The sequence below is a fragment of the Pseudozyma hubeiensis genome (assembly GCF_000403515.1).
Source record: "Pseudozyma hubeiensis SY62 DNA, scaffold: PHS23, whole genome shotgun sequence".
NCBI lineage: Eukaryota > Fungi > Basidiomycota > Ustilaginomycetes > Ustilaginales > Ustilaginaceae > Pseudozyma > Pseudozyma hubeiensis.
The window spans coordinates 374,177-399,507 of record NW_012133805.1 but is presented as its reverse complement, the minus strand read 5'-3'; the positions used below and the strand labels follow the sequence as shown (position 1 = coordinate 399,507).

General features: G+C 56.1%; 13 protein-coding genes across 13 annotated transcripts in view; 7 read left to right on the top strand and 6 right to left on the bottom strand.

Annotated features, from left to right (window-relative positions):
- Positions 1-217: 217 nt before the first annotated feature.
- On the bottom strand, positions 218-2,656 carry PHSY_002506 (hypothetical protein; the record flags this gene model as incomplete). The annotated part of the gene is made up of 1 exon (XM_012333130.1): positions 218-2,656. The coding sequence occupies one exon, from the start codon at positions 2,654-2,656 to the stop codon at positions 218-220; it is 2,439 nt and encodes an 812-aa protein (XP_012188520.1).
- A 459-nt stretch (positions 2,657-3,115) lies between these two features.
- On the bottom strand, positions 3,116-4,307 carry PHSY_002505 (ubiquinone biosynthesis protein; the record flags this gene model as incomplete). Its single annotated transcript, XM_012333129.1, has 2 exons — positions 3,116-3,927; positions 4,010-4,307. 2 exons carry the CDS (start codon positions 4,305-4,307, stop codon positions 3,116-3,118), a joined length of 1,110 nt encoding a protein of 369 aa, XP_012188519.1.
- Positions 4,308-4,396: 89 nt separating this feature from the next.
- PHSY_002504 (glucosylceramide synthase) lies at positions 4,397-6,451 on the top strand (the record flags this gene model as incomplete). Its single annotated transcript, XM_012333128.1, has 2 exons — positions 4,397-4,475; positions 4,719-6,451. 2 exons carry the CDS (start codon positions 4,397-4,399, stop codon positions 6,449-6,451), a joined length of 1,812 nt encoding a protein of 603 aa, XP_012188518.1.
- A 176-nt stretch (positions 6,452-6,627) lies between these two features.
- Positions 6,628-8,040, bottom strand: PHSY_002503 (argininosuccinate lyase; the record flags this gene model as incomplete). Its single annotated transcript, XM_012333127.1, has 1 exon — positions 6,628-8,040. The coding sequence occupies one exon, from the start codon at positions 8,038-8,040 to the stop codon at positions 6,628-6,630; it is 1,413 nt and encodes a 470-aa protein (XP_012188517.1).
- Positions 8,041-8,512: 472 nt separating this feature from the next.
- On the bottom strand, positions 8,513-9,876 carry PHSY_002502 (cutinase G-box binding protein; the record flags this gene model as incomplete). Its single annotated transcript, XM_012333126.1, has 3 exons — positions 8,513-8,768; positions 8,979-9,123; positions 9,831-9,876. The coding sequence occupies 3 exons, from the start codon at positions 9,874-9,876 to the stop codon at positions 8,513-8,515; spliced, it is 447 nt and encodes a 148-aa protein (XP_012188516.1).
- Positions 9,877-10,099: 223 nt separating this feature from the next.
- On the bottom strand, positions 10,100-11,195 carry PHSY_002501 (hypothetical protein; the record flags this gene model as incomplete). Its single annotated transcript, XM_012333125.1, has 2 exons — positions 10,100-10,380; positions 11,177-11,195. The coding sequence occupies 2 exons, from the start codon at positions 11,193-11,195 to the stop codon at positions 10,100-10,102; spliced, it is 300 nt and encodes a 99-aa protein (XP_012188515.1).
- A 72-nt stretch (positions 11,196-11,267) lies between these two features.
- PHSY_002500 (hypothetical protein) lies at positions 11,268-16,298 on the top strand (the record flags this gene model as incomplete). The annotated part of the gene is made up of 1 exon (XM_012333124.1): positions 11,268-16,298. One exon carries the CDS (start codon positions 11,268-11,270, stop codon positions 16,296-16,298), a length of 5,031 nt encoding a protein of 1,676 aa, XP_012188514.1.
- A 330-nt stretch (positions 16,299-16,628) lies between these two features.
- Positions 16,629-17,597, top strand: PHSY_002499 (hypothetical protein; the record flags this gene model as incomplete). The annotated part of the gene is made up of 1 exon (XM_012333123.1): positions 16,629-17,597. The coding sequence occupies one exon, from the start codon at positions 16,629-16,631 to the stop codon at positions 17,595-17,597; it is 969 nt and encodes a 322-aa protein (XP_012188513.1).
- Positions 17,598-18,016: 419 nt separating this feature from the next.
- On the top strand, positions 18,017-18,574 carry PHSY_002498 (hypothetical protein; the record flags this gene model as incomplete). The annotated part of the gene is made up of 1 exon (XM_012333122.1): positions 18,017-18,574. One exon carries the CDS (start codon positions 18,017-18,019, stop codon positions 18,572-18,574), a length of 558 nt encoding a protein of 185 aa, XP_012188512.1.
- A 278-nt stretch (positions 18,575-18,852) lies between these two features.
- Positions 18,853-19,896, top strand: PHSY_002497 (hypothetical protein; the record flags this gene model as incomplete). Its single annotated transcript, XM_012333121.1, has 1 exon — positions 18,853-19,896. The coding sequence occupies one exon, from the start codon at positions 18,853-18,855 to the stop codon at positions 19,894-19,896; it is 1,044 nt and encodes a 347-aa protein (XP_012188511.1).
- A 117-nt stretch (positions 19,897-20,013) lies between these two features.
- On the bottom strand, positions 20,014-21,096 carry PHSY_002496 (hypothetical protein; the record flags this gene model as incomplete). The annotated part of the gene is made up of 2 exons (XM_012333120.1): positions 20,014-20,187; positions 20,269-21,096. 2 exons carry the CDS (start codon positions 21,094-21,096, stop codon positions 20,014-20,016), a joined length of 1,002 nt encoding a protein of 333 aa, XP_012188510.1.
- A 125-nt stretch (positions 21,097-21,221) lies between these two features.
- On the top strand, positions 21,222-22,338 carry PHSY_002495 (hypothetical protein; the record flags this gene model as incomplete). Its single annotated transcript, XM_012333119.1, has 3 exons — positions 21,222-21,579; positions 21,925-21,997; positions 22,125-22,338. The coding sequence occupies 3 exons, from the start codon at positions 21,222-21,224 to the stop codon at positions 22,336-22,338; spliced, it is 645 nt and encodes a 214-aa protein (XP_012188509.1).
- Positions 22,339-23,077: 739 nt separating this feature from the next.
- The window catches only part of PHSY_002494 (L-lactate dehydrogenase), a gene marked incomplete at both ends in the record, with an annotated part of 3,584 nt that continues 1,330 nt past the window's right edge, over positions 23,078-25,331 (top strand). Inside the window, 2 exons of the mRNA XM_012333118.1 lie at positions 23,078-24,649; positions 25,115-25,304. Coding sequence (XP_012188508.1) covers positions 23,078-24,649; positions 25,115-25,304 — 1,762 coding nt within the window. The remainder of the gene's footprint in view (positions 24,650-25,114; positions 25,305-25,331) is intronic.

Below are 25,331 nucleotides of genomic sequence, written 5' to 3'. Positions count from 1 at the left end.
AACGACTCCTCAATCACCGCAGATTCCAAAGAGGCTAGCTCTCCGCTTCAATACCTTCGCATCCTTATCTCATCTGTACTTGTACTTAACTTAGCAATCTCAGCCAGCACCATCGCAACACTTTGTCGACAATCGATACAACTTCTCCAGGTACAAGCATGCCATCACAGTGCAATCCGGTCTCGAACCTCGACCCGTTCATCGACCGTCGGATCGACTACAACTCGGCAAAGAAGAAATCGGTGGTCGATGGCAGCGGCGGCGGCTGAACGCTAGTGGGCAGCTCGATCTGTTCGCCTGTCAAGTCGAGCAGCTTGACCTTGATACCGATCTCGGTCAGCGTCTCGATCAGATTGGCCGTCTCGCGCGTGCTGACCACGCCGTCTTCGCCACGCAGCATGTTCAGTCCGTCGGTCCACTCCGAGAATTGGCTTGGATTGAGCGCTTGCATCTCGGCTAGGCTTTTGTCGGGCGACTGCAGCAAGCTGATGACCAGATCGCTTCCATGCGACTTTCCGCCGGTCTCGCCAGCGCTGCTGTGGTGCGAAAGCTCGGTGACCAGGCTTAGGTCGATCCGTTCCGGCAGATCATCCAATCCGCCTCGAATCGGGAAGCGCTCCGACGAGTCGCAGTAGTAAAGCAACTTCTTGTTCGGCGCCAGCCGGTAGAATCGCCATGGCTTGTATACTGCAGAAGCACCTTTGCCAGCTGCATCGCGACCCACAGCCGCAGGCACAGCTGTATCGACGGTGCTTGTCGATTCTCTCCGCTGCCTGCCTCCGCTCGCAAGAACACCGCCAGAGGAACCGGACACGTTGCGAAACCACGCACCTTCGAGCAAGCAATGGATGCGCTGTTGTCGCACAAATTCGTAGCTCTCGCGATAGATCCTGCCGCGCAGATTGCGGATGGATGCTTTCGAGTTGTAGTCTTGGTCCACCTCGAGCTCCTTCATCTGCCTATCGCGCACAGTGCGATATTCGGAGTGCAGAAAGGCGCTTTCGAGTTCGAGCCAGGTTCGGCTCGTCTCCTCCTGCTTGCCCAACACCTCACTGACTTGGCTTCGCACCAGCGCCGATACGCGTGGGAAGTCGGTTGCAGCCGCACCAGACTCATTCCACATGCGCAAAAAGAAGCGCAGAACCAGATGGTGGACTTTGTCGAACGAGAGCAAGAAAGGCAGATATGTTGTTGAGTTGGTGAACGACCCCGATTCAATGTTCCAATGGTCAGCAAGGATGGAAGTCACCTCGATCGAGGCCTGCGCAAACATGCAACGTCGCTCTTCGGGACGGTTAAGCTGCTCTTGAATCATCTTGGCGTATGCATCTGGATCGGAACGAACAAACGCCTCGAGACAAGAAAGGCCGAGCCAACCGGTGCGGCCAAACTGCTTCGCGGCCGATTCGGAGGCGAAACCGATGCGCCGCCATTTGTATCTGGTCGTTGCTCCAATCGATTGTCTGTGCTCGCCGCTGAAAGCCTCGTTCTGGTGCGCGGCTGGATTGGCAACAACGACGTCGCTGATCCTGGCTTGAAGCCAGATGTACGACAGGGCATGGACGTGACGCTTGTCGGTGGGGGTCACGACGGTGCGCATGCGGCGATGAGCTGCTCTGACGACGTTGCTCTGGTACTCGAGTATGGACGAGTTGAGCTCGTCTCCTCGGCTCGAGTCCATGAGCCACGCCACAGCTTTGGACGCATTGAGCTTTTCGAGCTCCGAGGTGAAGCTTTCAAACAGGTCGTCCGAAACATTGCGCAACAGGCTGTTAATGAGACTGAGGCTGTAGAGTTTGAGCGTGGTGTCCGAGCTTCCGATGCGATTGACGAGCGTCTGAAGGAAGAGGCGCTCGCGCTGAAATTCGTTGTAGACGAATTCGAAGCCGTAGCGATACACTGCCGGTGCCGATGTGGTGGCAGCCCCGTGACCGTCAGTGACGACTCTGCCTGTCTTTGGCGAATCTTGCGGACCGGAGACGACGAGCTTTTTCAGGATCGCGGTGGCAGGTCGGCAAACATTGATGCGCTCTTGACTAACTAGCAGAGACACGACCTTTGCTACGAACGCGGCGTCGATAATCTCCCATCCATACTCGAAGCCTTCCATGAGGTTCTGACAGCTGGTGAGTGCGTACGCTAGGGTGTTGCCGGACGAATGGCCGCGGATGACGTTCAGGAGCTCTTTGACGCCTCCGCGCGTGATGAACTCGTCCGTGAAAGGTGTCTCACGGATGAGCCTCTGGAGCGTGTAAGTCGCCATCTTGAGCGTTCTGTCGTCGTGAGAGCCGAGCTTGTCGACCATCTCGACCGCCTCGATTGTTGGAGATGAGCACAGCTTGAAATTGGCGCCGACTTCAATCTTTTTGGCCATGTTGGCATCGTCGACAAGCTCGTCATTGTCGTCGTCTCTGAGAGCAAACAGGGCGGGTGGTTCTTGTACGCCGAGATGAGCATTGGCACATAGTTGTCGAATGACATCCTGCACGGGTAGACTGGGGTCGATGAGCGCTTTGATGGTGGATTGACCATAGGTGACAAGATTGATCCGATTGGTGACCTGGGGTGTTGCAGTGTCGATGTAGCTGTGCTGTGATGTCGGCGAGGCCAGGTTCGCCAGTCCACTCCTGCTGGGACCAGGATCTGCCCCGGACATTGTTGTTGTGGTGGTCGTGTCTGTGGATGGATGAGTCAATCTTTGTAAGACTCGGCCTGCGGGTCCCGATTGCGGATCGACAGATGAGCACAAAGAGAGAATGTCGAGAGAGGTCACGGCGAGGCGGAGCGTATTGATCAGGTGGAAGTGTTGGAGCAGGCAGTAACGAGAGTGTGGTCCATGCAGCTGACGCATTCCAACGCTGCGATGCAGCAAAGCAGTGAAGCCACCGGCTTAGTCGGAGGAGGGCGTAATTTTGGGCGTAAAATTCCACGAGGGGCGTTCTTCGGTCTCACCACTGCACGCTTGCAAATCGCCCTCCTGACACCGGCACAAGCACGCATGACAGGAGTCCAGCCCAGTTGGCGACGTACCCCGCAAAGACGATCTTTTGTGAGCAACAGATGATAGAGATGGCAGGATGAAGGGCATTATGACATGAGACGGGCTGAATAGATTTCAAGATGATGACATTCGGGACGGCCCTTGCTGCTGCTGCTGCTGCTGCTGCTGCTGTTTGGCCCTCTGATGAGCGAGGATTTTGGAAGGCCATCCACGCCTCTTCCCGCTTTGCTTTGCACGACCTGAGAACTTGGCGACGTGGATTGGCGGCGACGTGATGCCGAGCTCACGACGCATGTCGTCAATATTCCTCTCCCAGCACCTCTCCCACTCGATCGAGATGAGCGGCACGGAGTACCTCCCAACCTCGATGGCCCAAGGAACCAGCGTCTGAAGGGATGAGAGATCAGCTGCAGATGGCATGCCGTGCGCTGCTTCCGATGGCGGCGACTGATTGAGGGCTTTGGATATGAGCTGGGACGGCTTCGGCAGCGATGCGAGATTGGACGCGAGGATGCGGAGCGTGCCACCAGCGGCTGCAAAGCCAGCCACGGGCATGTTCATCTGAGCCATCTCAAAGTACTTGACCACCGTCTCTCCGAGCTGTGTGACGGGCATGCGAAGCAGCAGGTGGTAGAAGTCGTGCGATTCGCGGTAGCGTTGGATGAGGTACTTGTGCTCTGGAGTTGTCATGTAGTCGGCCTCAGCGCGGCCGTCGGGACCGACACCATTCTCTTTAAGCCACTCGATCCACTCGCGTCCGAATGTACCACGCTCGAGAGCGGCAAGATATTCAACATCGACCGTGTCCGAATTGACGGAAGGGCGTTCTATGAGCAGTCTGCGTCCAGATTCCGTCGAGCGCATGGATTCGAGCAGATGGGCGAGCGAGGGACCCGATGATACTTGCGTGAGCATTGAGAGTAGATCTGACCAATAGAACGGCACAAGGTATAGCATTAGCAACATCGTCGGTAGATCGTACGCGAGCAATGATGAGAGGTAACTTACCTCCGCGCGAGGGGTTATTGAGCAGACCGAGCGCGCTGCCCGCTGTGAGGAGGGCGCGACCTAGAGCGGAGGTGGGGATGTGCTCAACCTCATCGATGCGTACAGCCTTGCTAGTCTGATCAGACCCGTTGCGCGATCTGCGGGTCTCAGTGGGAGAGTGTGTGCTGAAGCTGCGCAAAGAGCGAGGTGAGCCTCGACAGACTTGTGCGGTTGCAAGAGATGGCAGTTTCACCATCGAAGTACTGGCGCTTCGGCTCTTGAGCCCGACGCGGACGAGCTGCTCCGCCGAGCCGAGCATCGTCGCCACCACTAACGAGTCGAGCGGATATTCCGATCAAGGAAGTGTGCCGCTCGCGGAGGCAGTCAGGACGAGGAGGTGGCGTGAGAATGCGAAGGTCCACAGCCGGAAAGTCGAGAAAGGAGATCTCTGGAATTGCCGATGAGGAAATTGCTCCACCTTTTCGAGGTACCAAAAAGTGATTTACTCGACGCGCCGTGTGTTGCTTTCATCAGACGAGAGCAACACGGTCTTCTGTGCCGTGCGATGGAAACTCAGCCTGGCTTCTTGTCGTTCTTCCAGCCTCATCTCGATCAGCTCATATGCCATCGCCTATATGCTACCGACGCATTCCAGGCCACTCACAGATCATGGCATCGATCTAAGAGAAGCTTGCGGTAACAACGTCCAACCCGAGGTATTGATTCGCAGCCATGCACGACTCCCTCTTCGTCACAGCTTTGGCGATTGTTGGGCTCGGGTGGTACGGCGCCATTTGGTCCATCTGTCTCTTGGGTCTTAGCTTGTCTCGCCAGTTCGCACGTTCAGAGGCTCCGCGATCCCCACTCTCACCACCTCGCTCCTCGACCATCCTCACCAATCAGTCGCAAGATTCGAGCAGTCTCGATTCGATCCTCCATCGACAGCAGCTGCATCACGAACAGCACGCAGAATCTGTCCCTGGCGTTTCGATCCTCCGCCCTCTGAGCGGTCTCGACAGCAACCTCTTCTCGAACCTCTCCTCCTCTTTCACTCAGGACTACCCTAGCTCGCGCTATGAGGTCATCCTCTCTATCCGAGATACTCGCTCACCGGAGACCCAAAAAGTGCTCAACGTCGCTCGAATGGTGGTTGCTGCCCACCCCACTATCGATGCGCGCATCATTGTTGGCGAACAGATTGCAGGTGTGAATCCTAAAATCAACAACCTCGTCCGCTCCTACGCTGCTTCCAAGTACGATATCGTCTGGGTCGTCGACAGCCAGGTATGGTCCCCGTCTGGAGCGCTGGCACGGGCCGTCGACAGCCTCTGCGCTGATCCACTCACCAGGCCCCGTCCTTCTCCCAGCTGGTTGTCCCGCGATCCTCATGGCGGTCGTGTCGGACTTGTGCACCACGTCCCCTTCGCTGTACTTCCCAGCACCTCGTGGGGGTCCAGGATCGAACGCGTATTCCTCTCCACCACACACGCAAAGATGTACCTCGCGCTCAACGCCCTGTCCATCGATTCGTGCGTCATGGGTAAGAGCAACATGTACCGTAAATCCGACCTCGCTGCCGTGTCCGACTCGTTCTTCAACGTTTCGAACCACGGCAGTCAGGGCGAAGATGGTGCTATCGGCAGCTTTGCCTTTTCGCACCAACCTCAGCTCCCCTCTCGATCCGCCGGAAGCGGGTCTGCTTCACCTTCTCTGCAGGGGTCCAATCCCAACACTAGCCAAGAAGAGCTATCCAACGATCAAGTCAAGTCGCTCTCGCGTCCGTTGGCACGCTTCTCCATCTACCTGGCCGAAGACAATATGCTCGCACAGTCACTCTGGGATCCACCGCTCGGCCTGTCGCACACCTTGTCCTCGTCCGATCTCGCCTACACTTCCGTCGGCGACATCCGCACGTTGGCCGACTACACGAGTCGGCGCATGCGCTGGATCCGAGTTCGCAAATACATGTGGCTCGCACCAACCCTGCTCGAGCCATTTACCGAATCTATCATCTCGGCTTTTGTCGGCTGGTTCGCGCTCTCAACACTCATATTTCCCGTCCTCTTCACCTCCACACAATCGCTGTCGGTATGGAGCCTACTGCTCTTCCTGGTCGTTCATTTCGGCGCATGGTTCGCCGTCGATTACGCCGTCTTCCAGCGCTTGTCGGTGGCGCACGAGTTCCTGGCGTGCAATCCAGGCGTAGATCACGCCGACAGCATGAGCGTCGTCGAGTTTGCCGCGGCTTGGGTGATGCGCGAGGCGTTGGCGCTTCCCATCTGGGCGTGGGCAATCCTCGGAAGCACGGTTTCGTGGCGCAACAAGACATTCCGCATCCTCAAAGGCGGCCGCGCTGCCGTGGTCTCGAGCTCTCCCGGAGCACACAGAATGACTTCGAGACGGTCCAAGTACAACGATGTACACGATGAGGATCTGGATCCCCTTTTACATTCAAACGGCTAGCTAGCACGCATGCATACGCGGTGCAGCCATGAATTCCAAGATACAGATACAGTTTCAGACGAGGTAGCGCGCACGAAAACATCAATTGCAGTCACGGGTTTTTCGAAAACGTGATCGTATTCTCACCTTTTCTATTGCAATTGGCCCTCTGTGATGAGTGAAGGATGGTGTACAGCTCACTGCGACGGAGAAGAGAGTACCTTTTCGAGCGTGTCGCACTGTTCGAGCACGGCGCGCTTCGAAGTGCCGCCTTTGGCGTCGCGACGCTCGACGCTCTGCTCAAAGGACCAGACCTGCATGACGTCGTCGTCGAACTTGTCCGACAGCGTTCGCAGATCTTGGAGCGTGAGTTGCGAAAGCAGGCAACCTTTCTGCTCAGACAGACGCACTGCGCTGCCAGAGATGTGATGCGTCTCACGGAAGGGGATGCCCTTTCGGACGAGGTATTCTGCCAGATCGGTAGCGAGCATGTCTGGCGTCAAGGCCGACTTCATCTTTTCGGGGAAGATGTTGAGCGTGGAGAGCACACCAGTGGCGATCTGGATGCCATTCTTGGTGGTGTCGACGGCGTCAAAGAGCGGTTCCTTGTCTTCCTGCAGATCCTTGTTGTAGGTGGACGGGATGCCTTTGAGCGACATCATGAAGCCGGACATCTGACCAAAGATGCGACCCGCCTTGCCTCGAAGGAGCTCCAAGCTGTCCGGATTCTTCTTTTGGGGCATGATGGATGAGCCGGTGCTGTAGGCGTCGCTCAGCTGCATGAAGCCGAATTCGGAGGTCGAGTAGATGATAAAGTCTTCGGCCATCTTGCTGAGGTGGATCGAGGTCAAGCTGGCCCACATGAGGTATTCGACGACAAAGTCACGGTCTGAGACGCTGTTCATCGAGTTGGGGCCCACCGTCTGGAAGCCCAGGTCGGCAGCAATGGCGTCGCGGTCGAGGCCGGCAAAGGGATTGCCAGCCAAAGGACCCGAGCCGAGAGGAAGTACCGAGATTCGAGGCATGAGGTCTCGTAGACGGGCAAGGTCGGATGCAAAGTAGGTGGCGTGCGAGAGGAGGAGGTGCGACCATCGGATGGGCTGAGCGCGCTGAAGGTGGGTGTATCCAGGCATGAGAGCATCGACCTCTTGCCTTGCGCGAGCGATCATGACCTGGATCAAGTCTTTGAGGTGGCCCTCGATGGCCTTGACCTCGTCGATGAGCCACAGACGCATGTCAGTTGCGACCTGGTCGTTCCTGGACCTGCCAGTGTGCAGCTTGCCGCCGACGCTGCCGATGAGCTCGGTGAGACGACGCTCGTTGGCGGTGTGGATGTCTTCGTCGTCGGAGTGGATCTCGAAGGTGCCGTCCTTCCACTCCTGACCGACCTTGTCGAGACCTGCGACAATCTGGTCCTTTTCCTGCTCATTAAGCACGCCGGTCTTTACGAGAGCGCGTGCGTAGGCTTGCGAACCTCGGATGTCCTGGGCATGCATGCGCTTGTCGTAAGAGAGCGACTCGTTGTAGGCAAAGAGGAGCGGGTCGTTGTTGCCGGTGAAGCGGCCGCCCCACAGCTTTCGCTTGGTGAAATCGTCTGATGTTGATGCCATTGTTGCGTGGAGGTGATGGTGGCTAGGATAGATGTGGTGAGAGCGAAATCAAGTCAATCAGCACGAGGCATGGTCAATGCGAGGAACGCATCGAACGCAAACCCAGAACGTTATCAGGTTTATGACTCCTTTTTATTCTTTTTTTGCTTTCTTCTTCTTTTTCGAAAATCCTATTCGCACGGCAAAAACACCTTTGTTAGACTTTCCTCCTCGTACATTGTTCATCGTTACGGTTAGCTGGGCCGCGCCGAGTGCTGTCTGCCCTGATCCTACGTTACCTGCACCTCTTTGTACGTGATCCGCATTCTGGTGAGCGGAACTTGATCGATCATTGTTCCCTTGGTTGATGAGTGCACACGTGAAACGACTAGTTGCAGCATGCACGAGAGCTACGAAACCATTGATGCGACTGGGCCCAAACAGGTCGCTAGACGCGAGCTGCAGACATCCGAATGAGGAAATCCGGCCGGTGTTACGACAGACGCAAGACATTCTGCCACAGATCAAGACTGACGATAGGCTCAGGAGCTCGCTGTAGCTTGGGCTTCTCATCATTCCGTATTTCACCAAGCCCTTCGGTTGAAGGTGACCCGTGTTGAAGCAATGGCTCGACATCCAACGTCGATGGCATGACCGTCGGAGTTGGAAAGAGGGGCGTCAAAGACGCACGTCCATTGTGGACGATGCGCTTCGGCGCCGTCGAGCTGCAGCAAGGCTGTTCAGTCCGGCTAGGTCAGACATAGGTGCTACACGATAACGTCCACACAGTGCGCGTTGGTTGAGAGAATCGCTTGAAGGAAGAGAAGCAGCGAATGGCGATTCAACTAGCAATCTGCCAGCTCGGCAATGCGTTGCCGAAAGCGACGGCAACCGATTTGTTTGTTGATGGCCTGCTGGACCGAACGAGGCTAGACTGGCTCAAATCCATCGAATGATACCTGGTCCGAGTGTCAAGCGTGCCTTGCAACACTCCGAGTCTGTCATGAACCCTAGTCTGCTGCAGTTGGGCGCTCTGAGTTCCGCAGACTCGACAGAAAAGGGCGTTGCGGATTATGGCCCGCTTGCTCATGCACACGTCGGAGTCTGAATATAAAGCTCGCTTGCGTTAAGAGATCAAACGCAATCGCGAGTAGTTACAGTTGGACAGTGCTCTCTCCATCAAGATGGGCTACCGCAGTTGGACGTTGGACTCATTCTCACAGAGTTCGATGACAAAAAATCATAGAAGCAAGAGATCAAAAGTTCAGAGTGGGCTGCTGAAGGCTGCTCTTTCGTAGACTAAGTAAGTCAAAGCTTTGGCCTTCCGCATCGGACTTGCTACGTTGACATACGCACTAGCAGGGCGGAGACGAGCTCGCACGGCGAAAGGGCCAACTGCCAAACGCCGTTGTTCACGACGCTAGAATGTGACACTGGTCGGGAGTCACCGCCCCCACATTCGGCCTTGAATCGCCCTGACAAACTCTAGAGTAGCTCATCGCGGACCTTGTCATCCGTGCTTGTTGACAAGAACCCCCCACAACGAGCTTCCAACAGGGGTCACGGATTCGAGATGTACCTCAACTTCTGCGATTGTCAAGGCGACAGAAGTGAGAGTGAACGATGAGAAAAATTTCCATGCAATTCGCTTAGCGATGATCGTCGAGAGGGTGCAGTATGGGAAAAGACGACGAGCAGGGCAGAGGCAGAGTGTCGTTCAGAGGACAGACGCCCGTCGCCGATCATGTCTTAGATCAAATTGTTCCAAGAACCCTCGTTCTTGTTCCGAGGGACCCTTCGGCCTCGCTTACACAAGTACGAGCGAACGCCCTTGGCCAGAATTCGTTCTTCCGCCATCCCGCGCTTCGTTTCCGCTCCCTCGCTCGCTTAAGCAAAGCCAGAAGGATTCGCAGCAAGCCTTCTTGGCACCACGTCTGTCTCTGAGTCTGTCTCACTGTTGCTCTGCCTTGATGATGGTCACCTTTGTGGTTCCAATGCAAGCCCAACCCACCGTGCTACTACCGCCTCCATCAACCCTCATCGGCGTCCCTGCGTCTTCATTCGTCTGGTTGCCAGCTCGTCATCTTGTGTGTACGCTTCGTGCACCGCTAAGTTGCTGCACGATCCCGTTCCATCGTGTAAAACACCGAAGCCGAGTTCTTTGATTCTGCGCCGCGTCCGTGTTATCCACCGCTATCTCAAGCACGACCGGCAGTGCCCGGCGACGCTCGATCCTTGCCTTCCGGGATGCAGACTGCTCTGTTTGCTTTGCTTCAACGTTTGAGATATACTGGAGCAGAGCATCGCTGCGGACAGCAGAATCCTTTTTGCGATCAGGCCATGCACTGCGGTTGTCTTCGACTGCAAAACAGACGAGTGCTGTACGTTTAGCTAGTCAGTCTCGAAGCATTGGTCTCGCAGCAGTCTTCAATTCTGCACATGTGGCCACAATGCTAGCCGCCTGTCGATTGTCCCGTCTTGCCGCCTGCCTGTTCCTATATGGTGCACCACAGTCGCTCCTTTTCTTCAGACTCCCATCACCATCAACCCAAACGCGCCTTCCTTGAGCCATCCCTCAATGGTGCTTGGGAGCTTTCGGAGCCTCCACACTCAATCGCGCCCGTTACACTCCTCGCTCCGGTAGCATCAGGCTCCTGCATCCCTCCCAGGCGTGACACCGCCGCTTCTGCTTAGCTGTATCCGACTCTCTCTCACTTCACCGGCTCTTTCTACTTACAGTATACCCTCGGTTCAGCGTTCAAACTCGTGCTTCATCTTCTGCTGTTTTTTCTTGCAAGCGTTCAAAAGATCTGCGTCCGTCTACACAGTCACAACCCACCTGCTGTCAGTCCCACCGGTGTCAGCCTGTCTAGTCCTTTTTACCCCACATAGCCATCACCTTCATTTTGGCATCACTGTTGCTCATCCGCACGCTTGCGTCTCCAGCTCACTCCTCAGCGGCAGCATCCTTCAAGCCCCCGAGGGCGACCACTCGTCTCGTCGGGTCACTGGTCCCCCTCCACTTGCTTCATCCCTTGGGCCCTCCAAGATATCCGGCGACGGTCCGCGAGTGCAGCACGCGTCCCTTCGACTTGCCAATCGGCATGTGCTAGCCCCACGGTAGATCTCGAGCAGCACTCTAGCATCTCGAATTCACCTTCGACTGCACCCAACATCGGCTCTACGCTACGTCACCCTAATTCCAGCTGCGCTGCGCCCGTTCTCACTGGCAGCCAGCAATAAGAGCCATGCCGGGCCAAGATGTTCTCGAAACGAACGCCACGTCGGCCGACTCGGAATGCCGACCGGGAGGCTCAGCGCTTTTGAACGACTTGGACCGCGATCTTGTTCGCCATAAGGTGCTTTCATTGCGTCAAAAGAGGCAAGCCGAAATCTCCCACGCGGTGAGCCACACCTTCGACGGACCTGGTGCTAGAAACAGCGATCGTCTGACTTGGATCGGGGTCGACGAAGATGTCGAGCACCTAGCGCCGCCGTCTTCCTCCTCAAGACTCGCTTCCTCCGACGCGTCTCGCAGCGGCAGCGACGACGACGACGATGCGGACAGCACCATTCTTGGCCATTACATTCAAGCACTTCCCCACCCGCCGCAGAAGCTTGTCCATCTCGACCAACTCCAGAGACGTCCGCGGCCCTCCTTCGCATCCGAAGAGACGTGCAGCAGTTCGCACGAATCCAGCTCGCACGCCAGCTGCCGCCTGGATGACGATGTCGATGTTTTCAGTCAGCACACCACCGAGACCACCGACAATTCATCCAGTCCGTCGTCTCGCCGCGCCTCCAGCACAAGAGCTAGCATCGCTTCGCGGCGACTTTCGCAACAATCCACATCCGTGGATCTCGCCCGGCCCGCCTCTCTTGCTCAAGCTCTGTCAAGCCCTATTGGGCCGCCTCCCAATATGCCACTGCCACCCAAGCCATTATCCAAGACACTTACGCGTGCTCTGGCAGACAAGCACAAGTCTCGCAGGTCCAGTCGTGCGTCCGCCTCGTCAGCTGGATCGCCTCGATCCGCTGCAAGTGGCCCGTCCAGCTGGAAAATGGCAGAGACGAGGCCGGTTTCATCTCGCCTGAGACAGATTCCAGGCGACCGCAACGACGCCCCGCATGTCTCTGACGAGGAGATGGACGGCCTCCGCGACACCTCCAATCATTTCCCTACCCCTGCGACCTCATACCCGCCTCTTTCGTCAGAGCTGACGACCGCGCCTCGGGACGCTAAGCCGATGCTACGCTTCTCGCCTCGCTCTATCTCCGGGCCATCACGAGCCACGAGCCCGACGGCGGACGGTGTGATGTACACGTCGTCCGGTGCGTCACATGTTCGCGATGACCACGTCAAATCTGCAGAAGGCGGAGGCAGCAGCGACAGTGCGCTCTCACAGGTCCTAGATCTGACCGAGAGTAGAGGCGTTCTTGCCATTGGCGAGCGAATACAGCAAGCCTCTTCAGGCTCACAGACTGGCGTCTTTCAAATCGGTCTCGGTGCTCGCACGTTGTTCCCTCACAAATCCAATCGGCAACGTCGATCTACCCCGAATGGGCCTTCACATAATCCAGGGCGGAAGTCGTCCATGCACGACGTTCCACACGATCCGGTCCAGACTTATTCCAAACAGCATTCGGTTCAGAGGAGGAATCATCAGCGAAGCGACACCATGTCCAAGAGCATGAGCGAACTCATGCTTGCTCTCGACCTTGAAGCAGACGAATGGAGAAATGGCGTAGGCATGACGGCTAGCGTCGACCTCCACCCCCAGCCGCAGGTCGCAGCAGCTCAGGTTTCGAGATCACACGTCGAGGCTGGCGAAAGTAGCGCTACTGTGCCCGGCCCAGCAAAGAGCGACAGCAACACGAAAGCAGAGTTGCCCGAGTCAGATTCCTTGCCATCACTCAGCTCATCTGTATCGCAAGAGCTCTCGCTTGATGATTCACGTGGCCCTCCCTCGGCTGAAACCTCGTTCATTCATCCTAGGTCATCAAAAATTTCGGCTTCGTTCAGGGTCGTCGCTGACAATGCAGACGACCATGGCGTCAGTGCCGACCCTGTAGCCCTTTACGACTCTTGTCGGCTATCTGACGGCACGATGGCTTCGCATTTCACAGCGCCTGCCCTTCGTATCGAAGATCCAGAAGGCGACGAGGTCGCAGACTCGGAGCTCGAGGGCGACCGTTCCTCAGATGAGATTCCCAGGAAACGCAGCAAACCCAGTCGTAAGAAGAGCCTCGGCTTCGAAGATCAGCGAGCAACCTTGCGACCGCGATCATCTTTATCGCATCACTCCGCCTCTCTCACATCTAGGCCGAGTCAGGCCTTCCGATCCACGCTTGTCACTACCGAGGAAGAGACTGGGTCAACGTCATTAGACAGCGCTTCGCTCATCCGTGCAGGAGGGGACGAAGATCCCTATGCCTTTTACGAGTTCTCGCCTAGCTTGCCACCGTTCATGCCAACCGGTGTGTCGCCGCGTGATCTCACCGGCACAGGTACATGGTCGAGCATCGTTGCTCGCGCTTCGGACAGCCTGTGTCGCCAGCCATCGATCGCTTCTGTACGGTCTCTCGCCACAGCAGAGTCTGGACCCGTGTCTCTGCGAGAGATTCGCGCCACTGCACAGGCCAAGCAAAGACACGCGGACGCTGCTCATCGCGCGCGTGAACATATGTCCGACCACATTGCGACCATGAGCTACCGACCCTTCGCCATTCACGACCACGCAGCTTCGTTGGCGAAGGAAGTCGACATGTGGAATGCTCATCGAGCCTCTGCCTCGTCCGCCTCCGCTGTCGGTAGTCCCGAAGAAGGTGGCCGTTCAGGTCGAAGCTCGTCGATGAGTAGCGTCTTCGCTGCGTCGATTGCCCCGAGCGTTGGCGATTATGGTACACGATGGCCTGTAGCTATTGGAGCTGATCAGGGGGTAGGTCCCGACGATGCTGCTTCCCTCTACAGCTTCCATCCTTTCTCGTTGTCGAGACGTCCCTCCGAAAGTCGACCTTCCAAAAAGGTGTACGTGGAGTTTTCGATGCAGACATCACCTATGCAATCGCCGACCGAATCGCTCTTCCCTCCGATCGACTCCCTCACCACCGATGAAAATGCTGACAGAGCAGATGCACAGGTCGGCAGTGACGTACGAGAACCCGCGGCTTTTCCGCCTAACCGACCCTGCGGCTACTTGGTCGTCGACACTCCGCTGCGGCGTCGAAAGAGCACAGCATCGCTTCTGAGCACACACGACCTGAGTGCTGAACTGGATGAGCCTGGTTTGTGGCCATCACTGATTCGCGCTCCACGCTTATCTTCCATGACTCGACGATGCAGTGAAGGCAATCATTTGATCACTGCAACAAGCCGTCAAGAAGATAGCGACGAGGAGTCGGATCTGGATGTCAATGCAGATCTCGAAGACCTTGCAGAGCATTCAGGGATCATGGACGCTACGCGCGGGTACAAACGCAAGCTGCACGTGGCCGGAGTGGAGTCGACGGTCGAAGCTCAAGGGCACGGCGCAGGCCGCGCGATTGCTTCCATTCCAGCCCGGTCTCTTCGCATCTCGGCCGCGTTGGATCGCATTCAGGCTCAACGCATCTACCGAAGTGCAGGCTGGGATAGCCCGGACGATGAGGAAGAAGGCGCGAAGATCGTGACATCGAGAACTCCGCGAAACTCGGCAGCGACCGGCCGACCTTCGCTGCCAGGATGCGATTTCACGCGACCAAACGGCATGACCGAGCCTGTGCGTAAAACCAAGTCGATGGCATCGATGGCAGCCGCCAAGCGCCCACCTTTGTCCCCGTCGCTACTTCGAGCTCGATCTCCGAGTCCTGATTTGAGCCTCTTGACGAATCCAAGCGACGACGAAGAGGTGCTGCTTACCGAGGACCTCGACCTAGACACAGAGGAGTTGTCTCGCGAAACCATTTTGGACGAGGAATTCGATATGAGGATCGGTCAAGCATTGTCCACGCAGTTTTCGAGATCGGGCAAGGGCATGACCCAGTCAGCCAAACCAAACGTCAGTGGCGATCCGATTGATGACTCGTATAGCGCAGTGTCGAGAAACAACGGAGGCTCTGTCGACGGTGGCAGTCTAGAGGGAGCAGAGGACAGCAAGGACTCTCAACAGACGTCGCAATTGCCAACGCGCTCGAGGACGAGCTCGATGAGCAGTGTGATCGAAATGATCCAGGAAGCAGATGAGCTGCTCTCCTCGACCGGACATTCTATTGGACACAGCTCGGGCCACGACACGAACATCAGCGATTCGGGAGGAACGAGCGGCCATGATCCTCAGCGACCCAACCATGTTGTAGCCGAATACATCCGACACCGCGTTTCGATGAGATCGCGAGGACTTCCTACCCCAGTCACGCTTGCGGTCGCGCGATCGACGCGGTTCAACGAACCTGCACCGGACAAGAAGCCTTCAGCTTTCGAGGTAGACGAGGAGACTGCTGATTTCGAGGGCAAGGACTTGTCGCCAAGCCTTCAAGATACACCGGACACAACGGCCGGATCGGAAATCTGGAGCAGCTTCCACGCAGATCGATCAAGCACCGTTTCCACTGCGACGACGCGCTCCAGCGGCAGCACCGTGGAGATGTCGGCTGCAGCTCGAACAGTCTCGAACACAATCGCGCTCGCAAACCTCGATAAACCTCAGTCGAATGAAACGTTGTCAGCTGCTGCAAGTATCACTCAGATGGAGAAGCGAGCTCCGTTCGTGGCCTCGACAACGCGGGTCATTCCGATCCTACGCAGGAAGAGCAGCGGTCTGCCTGTAGCACGCGCTAGTGTGCTGAAACAATCACGGCCTTCTCTTCCGCTTCCATCCAAATCGATTCCGCCGGAGAGTCCTGTTGGCAATGCCAGTGCAAATACACCGCCAAAGCCGGCAATTCGACGATATCAAAGTGTCGCAAGCCTGCAGACCAGCAGAGACCCGACAGATTCGAGGAAGCCGGCTGGCTACGGGAGCGTACGGAACATGGCACGCTATAGCGACACGTCCCGTGCAACGCCGTCCAAATCGGTGCATGCTAATGGCGGAAGCATCACACCGTCAAAATTGCCAAGTTTGAGGTCCACGGCGAGCACCACTGAAACGCTGCGTTCGCGATCAGCTTCGGAACAGGGCTCGGGTGGGAGCAAGATCGACCCGAGGTTGCAAAGTCCGATTGCATCTGGGCGAAGTAGGATCCCATCGAGGAACGGCGTGCGCGCGAGTGGCCTGCCACGACCTGCGCATGATGGCTGAGACTTGCGGTCGACGTTGCTCGTTCCACCATCAACCTGATCATACCCGCCTGTGATTCAGCACAATGCTGCTAGTCTCTTGATACCCGAGTCTGTCTTTGTCTTTGCTTTATCTATGATTTCATATTGGCAGTCTGGACTGCGACGCTCCCTTTGCCCTGACGAAGGCCCTTCATGACAGTGTGAGGCTGAAGTTGGCAGATGAGAAAGTGAGTCTCGGGCAGTAAGGGTGTGTGATTGCATCGTTGTAGAAGGAGAAAAAGCCTGGCATCGGATTTTCTCGGCGTTGTGGATCGCGACAGAGCCAGGTCGGTAACAGAAAACACAGTGCATGGACCCGTGCAGCGGCGAGTGGTGTCTTGTTCAAAGATTCGGCAATTGTCTCCCAACGACCATCATAGACGAGCTCGAATGGCAGTCGCTCTCGCATGCGGACACAATGAGCACATCGACGTCGAAAGGAGGATACACGCAGGGATACTCGGAGGCGGTGCTGCGTTCTCATGCCTCTCGCACTGCAGAGACATCGGCGGCATTCCTACTTGCGCATCTCAAGCCAGATGCTCGAATCCTGGACATCGGTTGTGGACCGGGTACGATCACAACGTCGCTGGCGAAATACATCCCTGACGGCAGCATCATCGGCACGGACGCTTCTGCCGAGGTGGTCTCCGAAGCACAAAAGCGGCTGGAACTTGTCAAGCTCGAAGCAATCTCGGAAACCGAGATAACCGCTCTGAATCGCTGCAGCTTCCATGTGGCATCCGTGTTTGAGCTGCCTTTTGCCGACGACTCGTTCGACGTTGTTTACTGTCATCAGGTCCTGATGCACCTTCCTCGGCCGGTCGATGCGCTCAAGCAGATGCGCCGAGTGTGCAAGCCGGGCGGACTTGTTGCTGCGCGAGAAGCCGACTTTGGCGATGCGATCCTCTACCCTTCGACAGAGACCTTCAAGACATGGCGGGAGACTTGCGAGGCAATCTTTTGCTCAGGCGGAGCGGAAGCACAAGCGGGTCGGAAGCTGGTACGGTGGGCTCTGGAGGCTGGCTTTTCGGCGGGCGACCAGCACATGACATTCTCGTCAAGCAACATGACATATGGGGGCCAACCGAACGCAAAGTTCTGGGGCCAGATGTGGGCTGACAGGGTTGCAGCCGACTCGTGGAAGAAACAGGCCTTGGCGACGGGCAAAGCGACGCAGGAGCAGATCGAACAGATGCACAGGGACTGGCTCAAGTGGAGCGATACACCTGACGGAGTCTGCATTGTCTTCTGTGGCGAAGTGTTGCTTCGCAAATGAGACAATTAAGATGGGTCGGGACAGCCCGCAAGTGTGGTCGATGCACAACACTGCTTCTCACGAGTTGACACAGTAAGCTGATGAACAGCAAAGGTGAACCCGCACGATGAAGCACAAGCAATCCGCGGATCGCGGCGCCGGAAGAATCAAGGCCGTGCGCGATCCCGTGGTTGCAATCAGGGTCCAGCCGAGAACGTGTTTTGCCAGGCCGCGCACAACGGCAATCGGACGTCCGCGGTAACATCACCGAACAGTACCGCACGGTGTTGGGTGAATCATGGCACTGTCTTGCCTCGGAGAATGGGCGGCTTGATCCATATATAAAGTGACACCGTCTGTGTTCAAAGACTCGATAGCTTCTCAGAGTACTGTCAACTCGCCCTTCTCCTAACCATTCTATTGACTCCTCCGACGTCAACATGCTGGCTCCCATTACTGCCCTCGTCGGACTCACCTGTTCAGGCCTGGTCTCTGGACTCACACTGGCCTACCCCGTGCTGGTCAACACGCACTTCTTGGACCAGCAAGGGGCCAAGATCTCGCCCTCGGCTCTCCACGTCAATCTCAACATCGCGCAAAGGCTCACGCTTTGGGAACGCGCTTTCAAGGCAGGATTTGTGATTCCTGCAGTTTCTGTCCTGTCCGCTGTCATGCTGACCACATTCGCCTTCAGCTGCGATCCTCGGAACGACAAGAATGCCCTCATGAAGCGTCTCGGGAGCAACTGGGAGCTTCGCAAGAAATATATCCTCGGAGCCGCCGCCTTGTCGGTCAGCCTGATCGTCTTCACGGTGGCGGCGATTTTGCCGACCAACGCGAAGCTCTTGGCATTGAGACAAGCCGCCAACAACAGGGAGACCATCGATGTCAACCAGGCCGAATCGTTGATGCGAAGGTGGACGCAGCTTCACAATGTTCGCGTTGTCGCTGCTTTCAGCAGCTTTGTTCTTGGCTTGTACTCTTTTGTAGTGCTCTGATACCACGAATTGCACACCCTCGTGATACGGAAATGCATGCTTCTTACCTATCAAACGATGTGTAGCAAGCACACCCTTTAGCTTGCTCAAGCGCGAAGCAATCAGTTGACCGACAAGACGGTAAAATGTATTTCGACCGAATATCCGCGCAGCCAGCCAATTTTACCGCGTTTTCCCCCACTTTGAGCCTGTCAAAGATAAGGTTTTGGGCGTCTTTGTCCTCTCGTTCATCATGGCTGCCTTGCTTCTCTTTTCTGTTCATACGCCACTTCAGAATCATGACGATCGACATCGACAGATCTTTGCGAGACGATGCACAGGAGACAAAGGTGCTCGGACAGCTCCTCTTCACTTTCTCGGATGACGAGCTGGACCACGATCCGAAACAGTATCTCGAGCTTCAGACGCCCCATCGCGAGCGACCCAAGAAGCACGTCTGGAAGCAGCTTTCGTCGTTACGGCCAGAACTAGAAGCGCTATCCACATGCTCAAGCTCAGAACAGCTGCTACATGTCAGATCCAGTCTGGCACAACGTGGTTTCGCCGCGTTGCCTCACCATAGTCGAGTCCTCGCCGAACAAGGTATCGACACGCAGCCCTCCTATACTGCCTTCATCGAGGAGAATCTGGCCCTGATCCGAGACATCACCGGCGCTGACCACGTGATCCTCTGGAACACTGCCAAGCGCGATTCTACCGTCTCTGTATCTGCCAGCTTGTCTGATGATCACCAACGACAACGTCAACCACAAGGCATCGAGTCCAGATTCGACAAGCCTCTTGAGCCACCCGCGCTTTTCGCTCACATTGACCAGGATCCCACGTACGGCACCAAGGTATGCTCCATGGCTATCGCCGGAACACCATCGCTCCTCGAACAATCAACATGTCTGGATCCATTCGAGGCTATGGACAAAGACCTTGCGAAAAATTACTCAAGAACCATGATCATCAATCTATGGAGGCCCGTGGGTGGAACCGTTTATCAAAAGCCGCTGGCAGTGGCGGACTACAGGTCGCTCGACAAAGCATCGCTCTCAAGGCACGCCAATCCGTTCGGATGCGGCTACGATATTCACGCACACCCCGACCAAACGTGGCATTTCATCCCACATCAGACCAACGACGAGGTTCTTGTTTTCAAATGCTACGATTCGCTCTCACTGCAACAGCAACAGCTGCAAGGTCCTCGAAGCGGTGCAGAGGCCCTCTATGGAGCGCACTGTGCAGTCTCGAATCTCAAAGGCGACTATCCGACACCCCCACTGGACGCCCCACCACGCAAAAGCGTCGAGTTTCGCTTTGTGGCGGTTTGGCGTTGATACCATCCCCCTCTGTCTTGCGACAGGGACCACGAAAACAAATCACAATCATCTTGCAGTCATTGTCATTAGCTTTTTCAATTGCGTCAAAAGTCTTCGAGTGAGCATGCAAGACCGCTATGCGGAGACCATGGTGGCCTGCTGTCGCCAGTCTGGATCGGAACGCGAGGCCCAGTAGGTTGATGTGAGGATGGCAGCGCTGATGAACTCCATCATGGTCACCATACAAGTCTCTTCGATCACAAACTGTTGCGTAAGACCGTTTGCATCGTACACTTCCGAGTTGAAGTACTGTGTCAAAAGGCGGAGCAAGATTCAACGGTCAGTAACCCTATAGAAACGAACAGCACTTGACTTGCCGACTGTACTCACGTTCAGGTCAGGCAATACAGCCTGCAGGACGCCGAAGACACCACGTACGACCAGGAAGGGCCATGCGGTAGCTAGGAGCAGAAGTGTTAGATGGCCATACCAAGGCCTTCTTGCCGACTGATGCCTTTCCTCTTTCGTTGACGTACGAGTCGCATGGTTGTCTGCATCTTCGTAGCGACCTTGTACGTGCTGACGCATGGTGACGACGATGCATACAAGCAACGCAACGTTGATCGTCAGGAAGACCGCTTGTCCTGCCCCCCTCATAGCCTTGGAAGCCTCCAATTTGCTTCTGACTTGACTGGGCGACAGAGTCTTGTCGGTGTAGGCACCAGAGCTGAGAGATCCACCTGCGATGATGATGGCATTGGCAGCCACCAGCAGCCAGTCGGTCAGAATGATCCATCGATTCGAAGGATGGCGGTCGCCGCTCGTCTTCCACCGAAACATGCCTTTCAACCGTTGCAGGAATGCAGATCTTCTGTCCTTCCCTCTTGACTGATCCACGGGCTCCATCCAAGAGTAGCCGTTCCAGTGATTGCGCTGCCACGCAATCAAGTAGCGCGCGGTACATACGACCAGCGTGAAGTAACCTTCAGCACCAAGCACGTAGTAGGCCACGAGGACGTTAATGTTCCGGTATCCGATGACACCGAAGGAGAGACCGCAGGCTTGCGATGCTAGACGAACAAGGACGTGCAGCAGCAGAACAAGCCATCTCGACTTCCACGGCACCTTTCGAAGGATGAAAAGGGCGGATAGTACGATGAACAAGATGAAATAGAGGATGAGGAAGACGAGCGAAGCGCTAGCCAGCGGCGACCACATGATGATGTACGAGAAAGCATTGATGAGTCGATGGCAAGAGCAGTGGAATGAGGCTTCGGATACGATGGTACCTTTTCCTTCTTATTAAATAACGCAAAATTGGACCAACCCTCCTGGTGAGCACCATGGTCGAATCGACTTCACCGAACCAACGGACCGACGATGACGACGCCTTTTCGGCACGACTGCCTACATGCACCCCTCAGGCACATACGAACCCAGTTGAGCGACGAGCCGAGCGCAAACAGTCCAATCACAATCTCTTTAACCGAACCGACGATGACAACGCCTTTTCGGCACGACTGCCCACATGCACCCGTCAGGCACATACGGATCCTTTGAAACGACGACTCGGGCGCACACAGCCCAATCACGTCCTTGTTCGGGAAGGGAAGCAAGGCGAATGCCTCGGCTATTCGGAAGCTAGTACAGAGCCGAGAATGTCTCCGAACGCCACGAATTGCCCTGCTGCCCATGTGCACGGTATGACTCGTCGACAGTCATTCGGGCTTGCCGAAAGGCTCCGACTTCCGAACAAGCTGTGCAGTGCATGATATCTGACTTTCATTAATGGCTTCTCGCTTCTGCGGATGCTGGCATCCGAGATCATCCCGACCATTCGATTTCCGTCTAAGAGTGAGTGTTTGGCTGTTCGGCGAGCGAGGGTGAGCAAGAAGCCGCGAATTACCCCGAACGTCAATCGAAGCCTAGCCGCGTATGTCTCACATGTCGTCGTTGTGATCGGCGTGGGGATCTGCTTCCCGAACAGGCTGTGCAGCGCATGACGTTTGACGTTCTTTAGGGCTAAGGGTGTTTTCATTCCGATAGAAGCTGCTTTTTCCGCGGAGAACCGAATTCCAGTGGAATGGCAGCCGAATATCCGACAAAACGAGCCGAAGTTGTAAGTTATCCGGCGATATAACATCCCCAACTGAAATCAAGGTCTCTCTCGGACGCAGCGGTATTCGTCGGTGTTGGCGAGTGGTGACAGCGACATCTCCAGTCGGGAATCTCGATGCTCTCTGCAGGGTCTTGGAACGCCGTCATGTCCGACTGCTGATGGCGGGGCTTGCGAAGCACTGCGGGGAAAAGCTGTCCGAGTCGGCTCAGACCGCAGATCTTCTAAGCCCGCCGTCCGAGCGCAGTCTGCCGTCGTTCTACACGTCGATGCATCTTCGGTGGCCTGGTGATGTTGCCGGAGCAAAGAGTACCAGTGCCTCAGGGTGTACAACAGGGGGATGAGATTGCCGCTCGCTTACGCCAATGCACGTTCGCATTAGCGTGTGATCTCCACACATCATCAAAGACCTTTGCAACAGCTGTATGGCTGTGGACGCATACCCTTGATTCCGCCTGCTCGATTTCTCGTCGGTAAATCGTACAGCTCCACATCGGTGGGCATGCTAAGCGAGCCTAGGGAACAAGATTGCCGTGCCGTCCAAACGAGACCGGCCAAGGCCGTCATGCCGAAACGCTGCAACGGTGAGATGCTATAGCATTGTTTGTGTTCAAGTGAGAGCTCTCTTCCTTTGATGGCACTGTTGTGGTAGCGAGATAAATGACGACTCACGACCTCGCATACTCCTGGCCATTTGCGGGGTAGTGTTGCATGTCTCCTCTTCATGCCTGGCTTTCGTGATGGCTTTTGGTCCGAGCTCGTGGGCTCAGATGCCGTTCTGTGATCTTGAAAGGATGATGGATCCTCATGTTCGTATAAAGCAAAGCCTTTGCGCACTCGATCCCATCCGCGCTTGTCATCATTCGAGGAAGGCACAAGGCATCTCGAAAGGACGCTCCATCTTCAACAAGAGACATCATCGGCCCCTGAGCTCTGCTAGACAATATGCTGCCTACCCTTCACGGTGTAAGCGCACTTGCCGCCGTCGCCGTCCTCGGCGCAGCAGGAACAGGCTCGGCAACCGTGTTGCCCAGCTCTCACCTCCAAGAGCGCCAATCCACCGACGCTCTTCCGGTGCCGGGCATGGGCTTCAACACCTACAATCAGGTCTCGTGCTCTCCAACCGAAGCAAAGTCCCACACCACGATGGATCTCATGGCTTCGCAGGGCTACATCGCTGCAGGCTACAACTTCTTCCAGATCGACTGCGGTTGGGTTTCGAGAACATCCAGCCGAGACTCGTCCGGCAACCTTATGACCAACACGGACGCATTCCCCTCCGGTATGAAGAGCCTGGGTCAGTACGCAGCCTCCAAAGGCCTCGACTTTGGTCTCTACTCTGACGCCGGCTACCGAGCTTGCGATCCTCAGACGCCCAGTCCTGTCCTGGGCAGTCTAGGTTATGAGACGCAGGACGCACAGCTGCTCAAGAGCTTCAACGTGAGCTACCTCAAGTACGACAACTGCTACGCAGATGGTACCACCGCGGCCGACAACGCGCCCAAAGCTGCTCGTACAGATTTCCCTTCTCGCTTCGGCACCATGAGCAAAGCTCTCTCGAACGTCGGCATCAACAAGCTGCTCATCTGCCAATGGGGTGTACCACAGAAGCAGGCCAATGGCAGCCTCATCGGACCTGCTCAGTGGACTCAGGGTCTTAGCACCTCCTACCGCCTGTCCGACGACATTGCTTCAGGATGGATCAACGTGCAACGCATCCTGAATCAAGCCATCCCAATCTCGCTCAACGGTCGAAGCGGTCCGGGTCACTTCGCGGATGGGGATCTGCTCGAAGTAGGCAATTCGGGGATGTCGATCGATGAACAAGCCACACACTTCGCTTTCTGGTCAATGATCAAGAGTCCCTTGGTCATCTCTACCGATCTCTCTAGTATTTCTTCTGATGCCAAGGCAATTCTGCTCAACAAAGGTTTGATCGCTATCAACCAAGACAAGCTGGGACAGCCGGTCAAGCTGATCGAGCGGAGGACCAACAACTTTGATCTCCACGCTGGCAAGCTGAGCAACGGCGACATGGCTGTGCTCGCCTTCGACTGGAGCAATACGCAGAACACAATCACCGTCGACTTTGCCCAACTCGGTGTTGCCTCGGCCGACGTCACTGACCTTTGGACCGGTGCAACCCGAACCGCAGTCACATCGTACACTAAGCAGGTGAACGCTCACGGCTCCGTACCCTTGCGTCTGTCCAACATCAAGTACACCAACGCAGCCGCTCCCACCTTGAGCTACATCGAGGCTGAATCTGGCACGCTTGCAGGCAAAGCAGCCACCGCCTCGTGCGCTGGCTGTTCTGGTGGTACCAAGGTCGGCTACGTCGGTGGTGGTGCAGGCAACACGCTCACGCTCAACGGCATCAAGGCCAGTGGCAACGAAGCCGTGCTCTACTTTGATTACATCAACGCCGACGTTGGATTCTCGTTCGTCGGCGCTACCAACGAGCGCGAGGCTCAGATCAGCGTTAATGGCGGCAGCGCGCAGAATGTCAGCTTCCCGCTCAGCGGCTACGATTGGAGTCTGGACGTGACCAAAGGCTACAAGGTCAGACTGACGGGCTTCAAAACCGGTCAGAGCAACTCGATCACCATCTCCAACCCCAATTCGTACGCTCCTGACTTCGACCGCGTCGGATACGTCGCTTAGCGATCTTAACCTCTGCGCATGAATCAACATAGTTCAGCGGAAGCCCCGATCTTGAGCCTGCTCCACGAATCTCATTTGTGTCGCTTGAGCGTTTGAAATGTGTACGTTGTTCCACAGACAGGGTGTGAGAGGCTGGAAGCCGAATATCGATTTGTGGGCAGCCGTGGGTTTTGGCCTGTTGGAGCTCGGATAACTAGACGCGCTTCATAGCCGGGCCGGGAGCCACAAATTGCGGGGAAGAGACTTCTTTGGTTGCACGGATTCCAGGATGGTTGCCACTGCTATCTCTTTCCATCTGTTCTCCACCCTTCATTGCCAAACTTCCTATCGACATCAGCTCCTGCTTCAGAGCATAGATTCCAAATATGTCCAATTCAAAAGTAAGCGGGCTCGCCACCTGAGGTAACAACACCATTCGATAGCCTGGCTGACCAAGTCTTTCCACATCCATTGCAGTCCGGATACCTTCGAGAGATCTACGTGGGCGGACTGAGCGGTGGAACCCCACAGACGACCGACCTCAAGCTGCTCGAGCAGCAAGCCAAGGCTAAGCTCACGCCCGAGGCATATGCTTACGTTGCTGGAAGCGCTTCCACCGAGAGCACGGCCCGTGGAAACCTGGATGCTTTCAGCAAGTGGCACATCGGTACGCCTTCTTTGTCCTGTTCGAGAC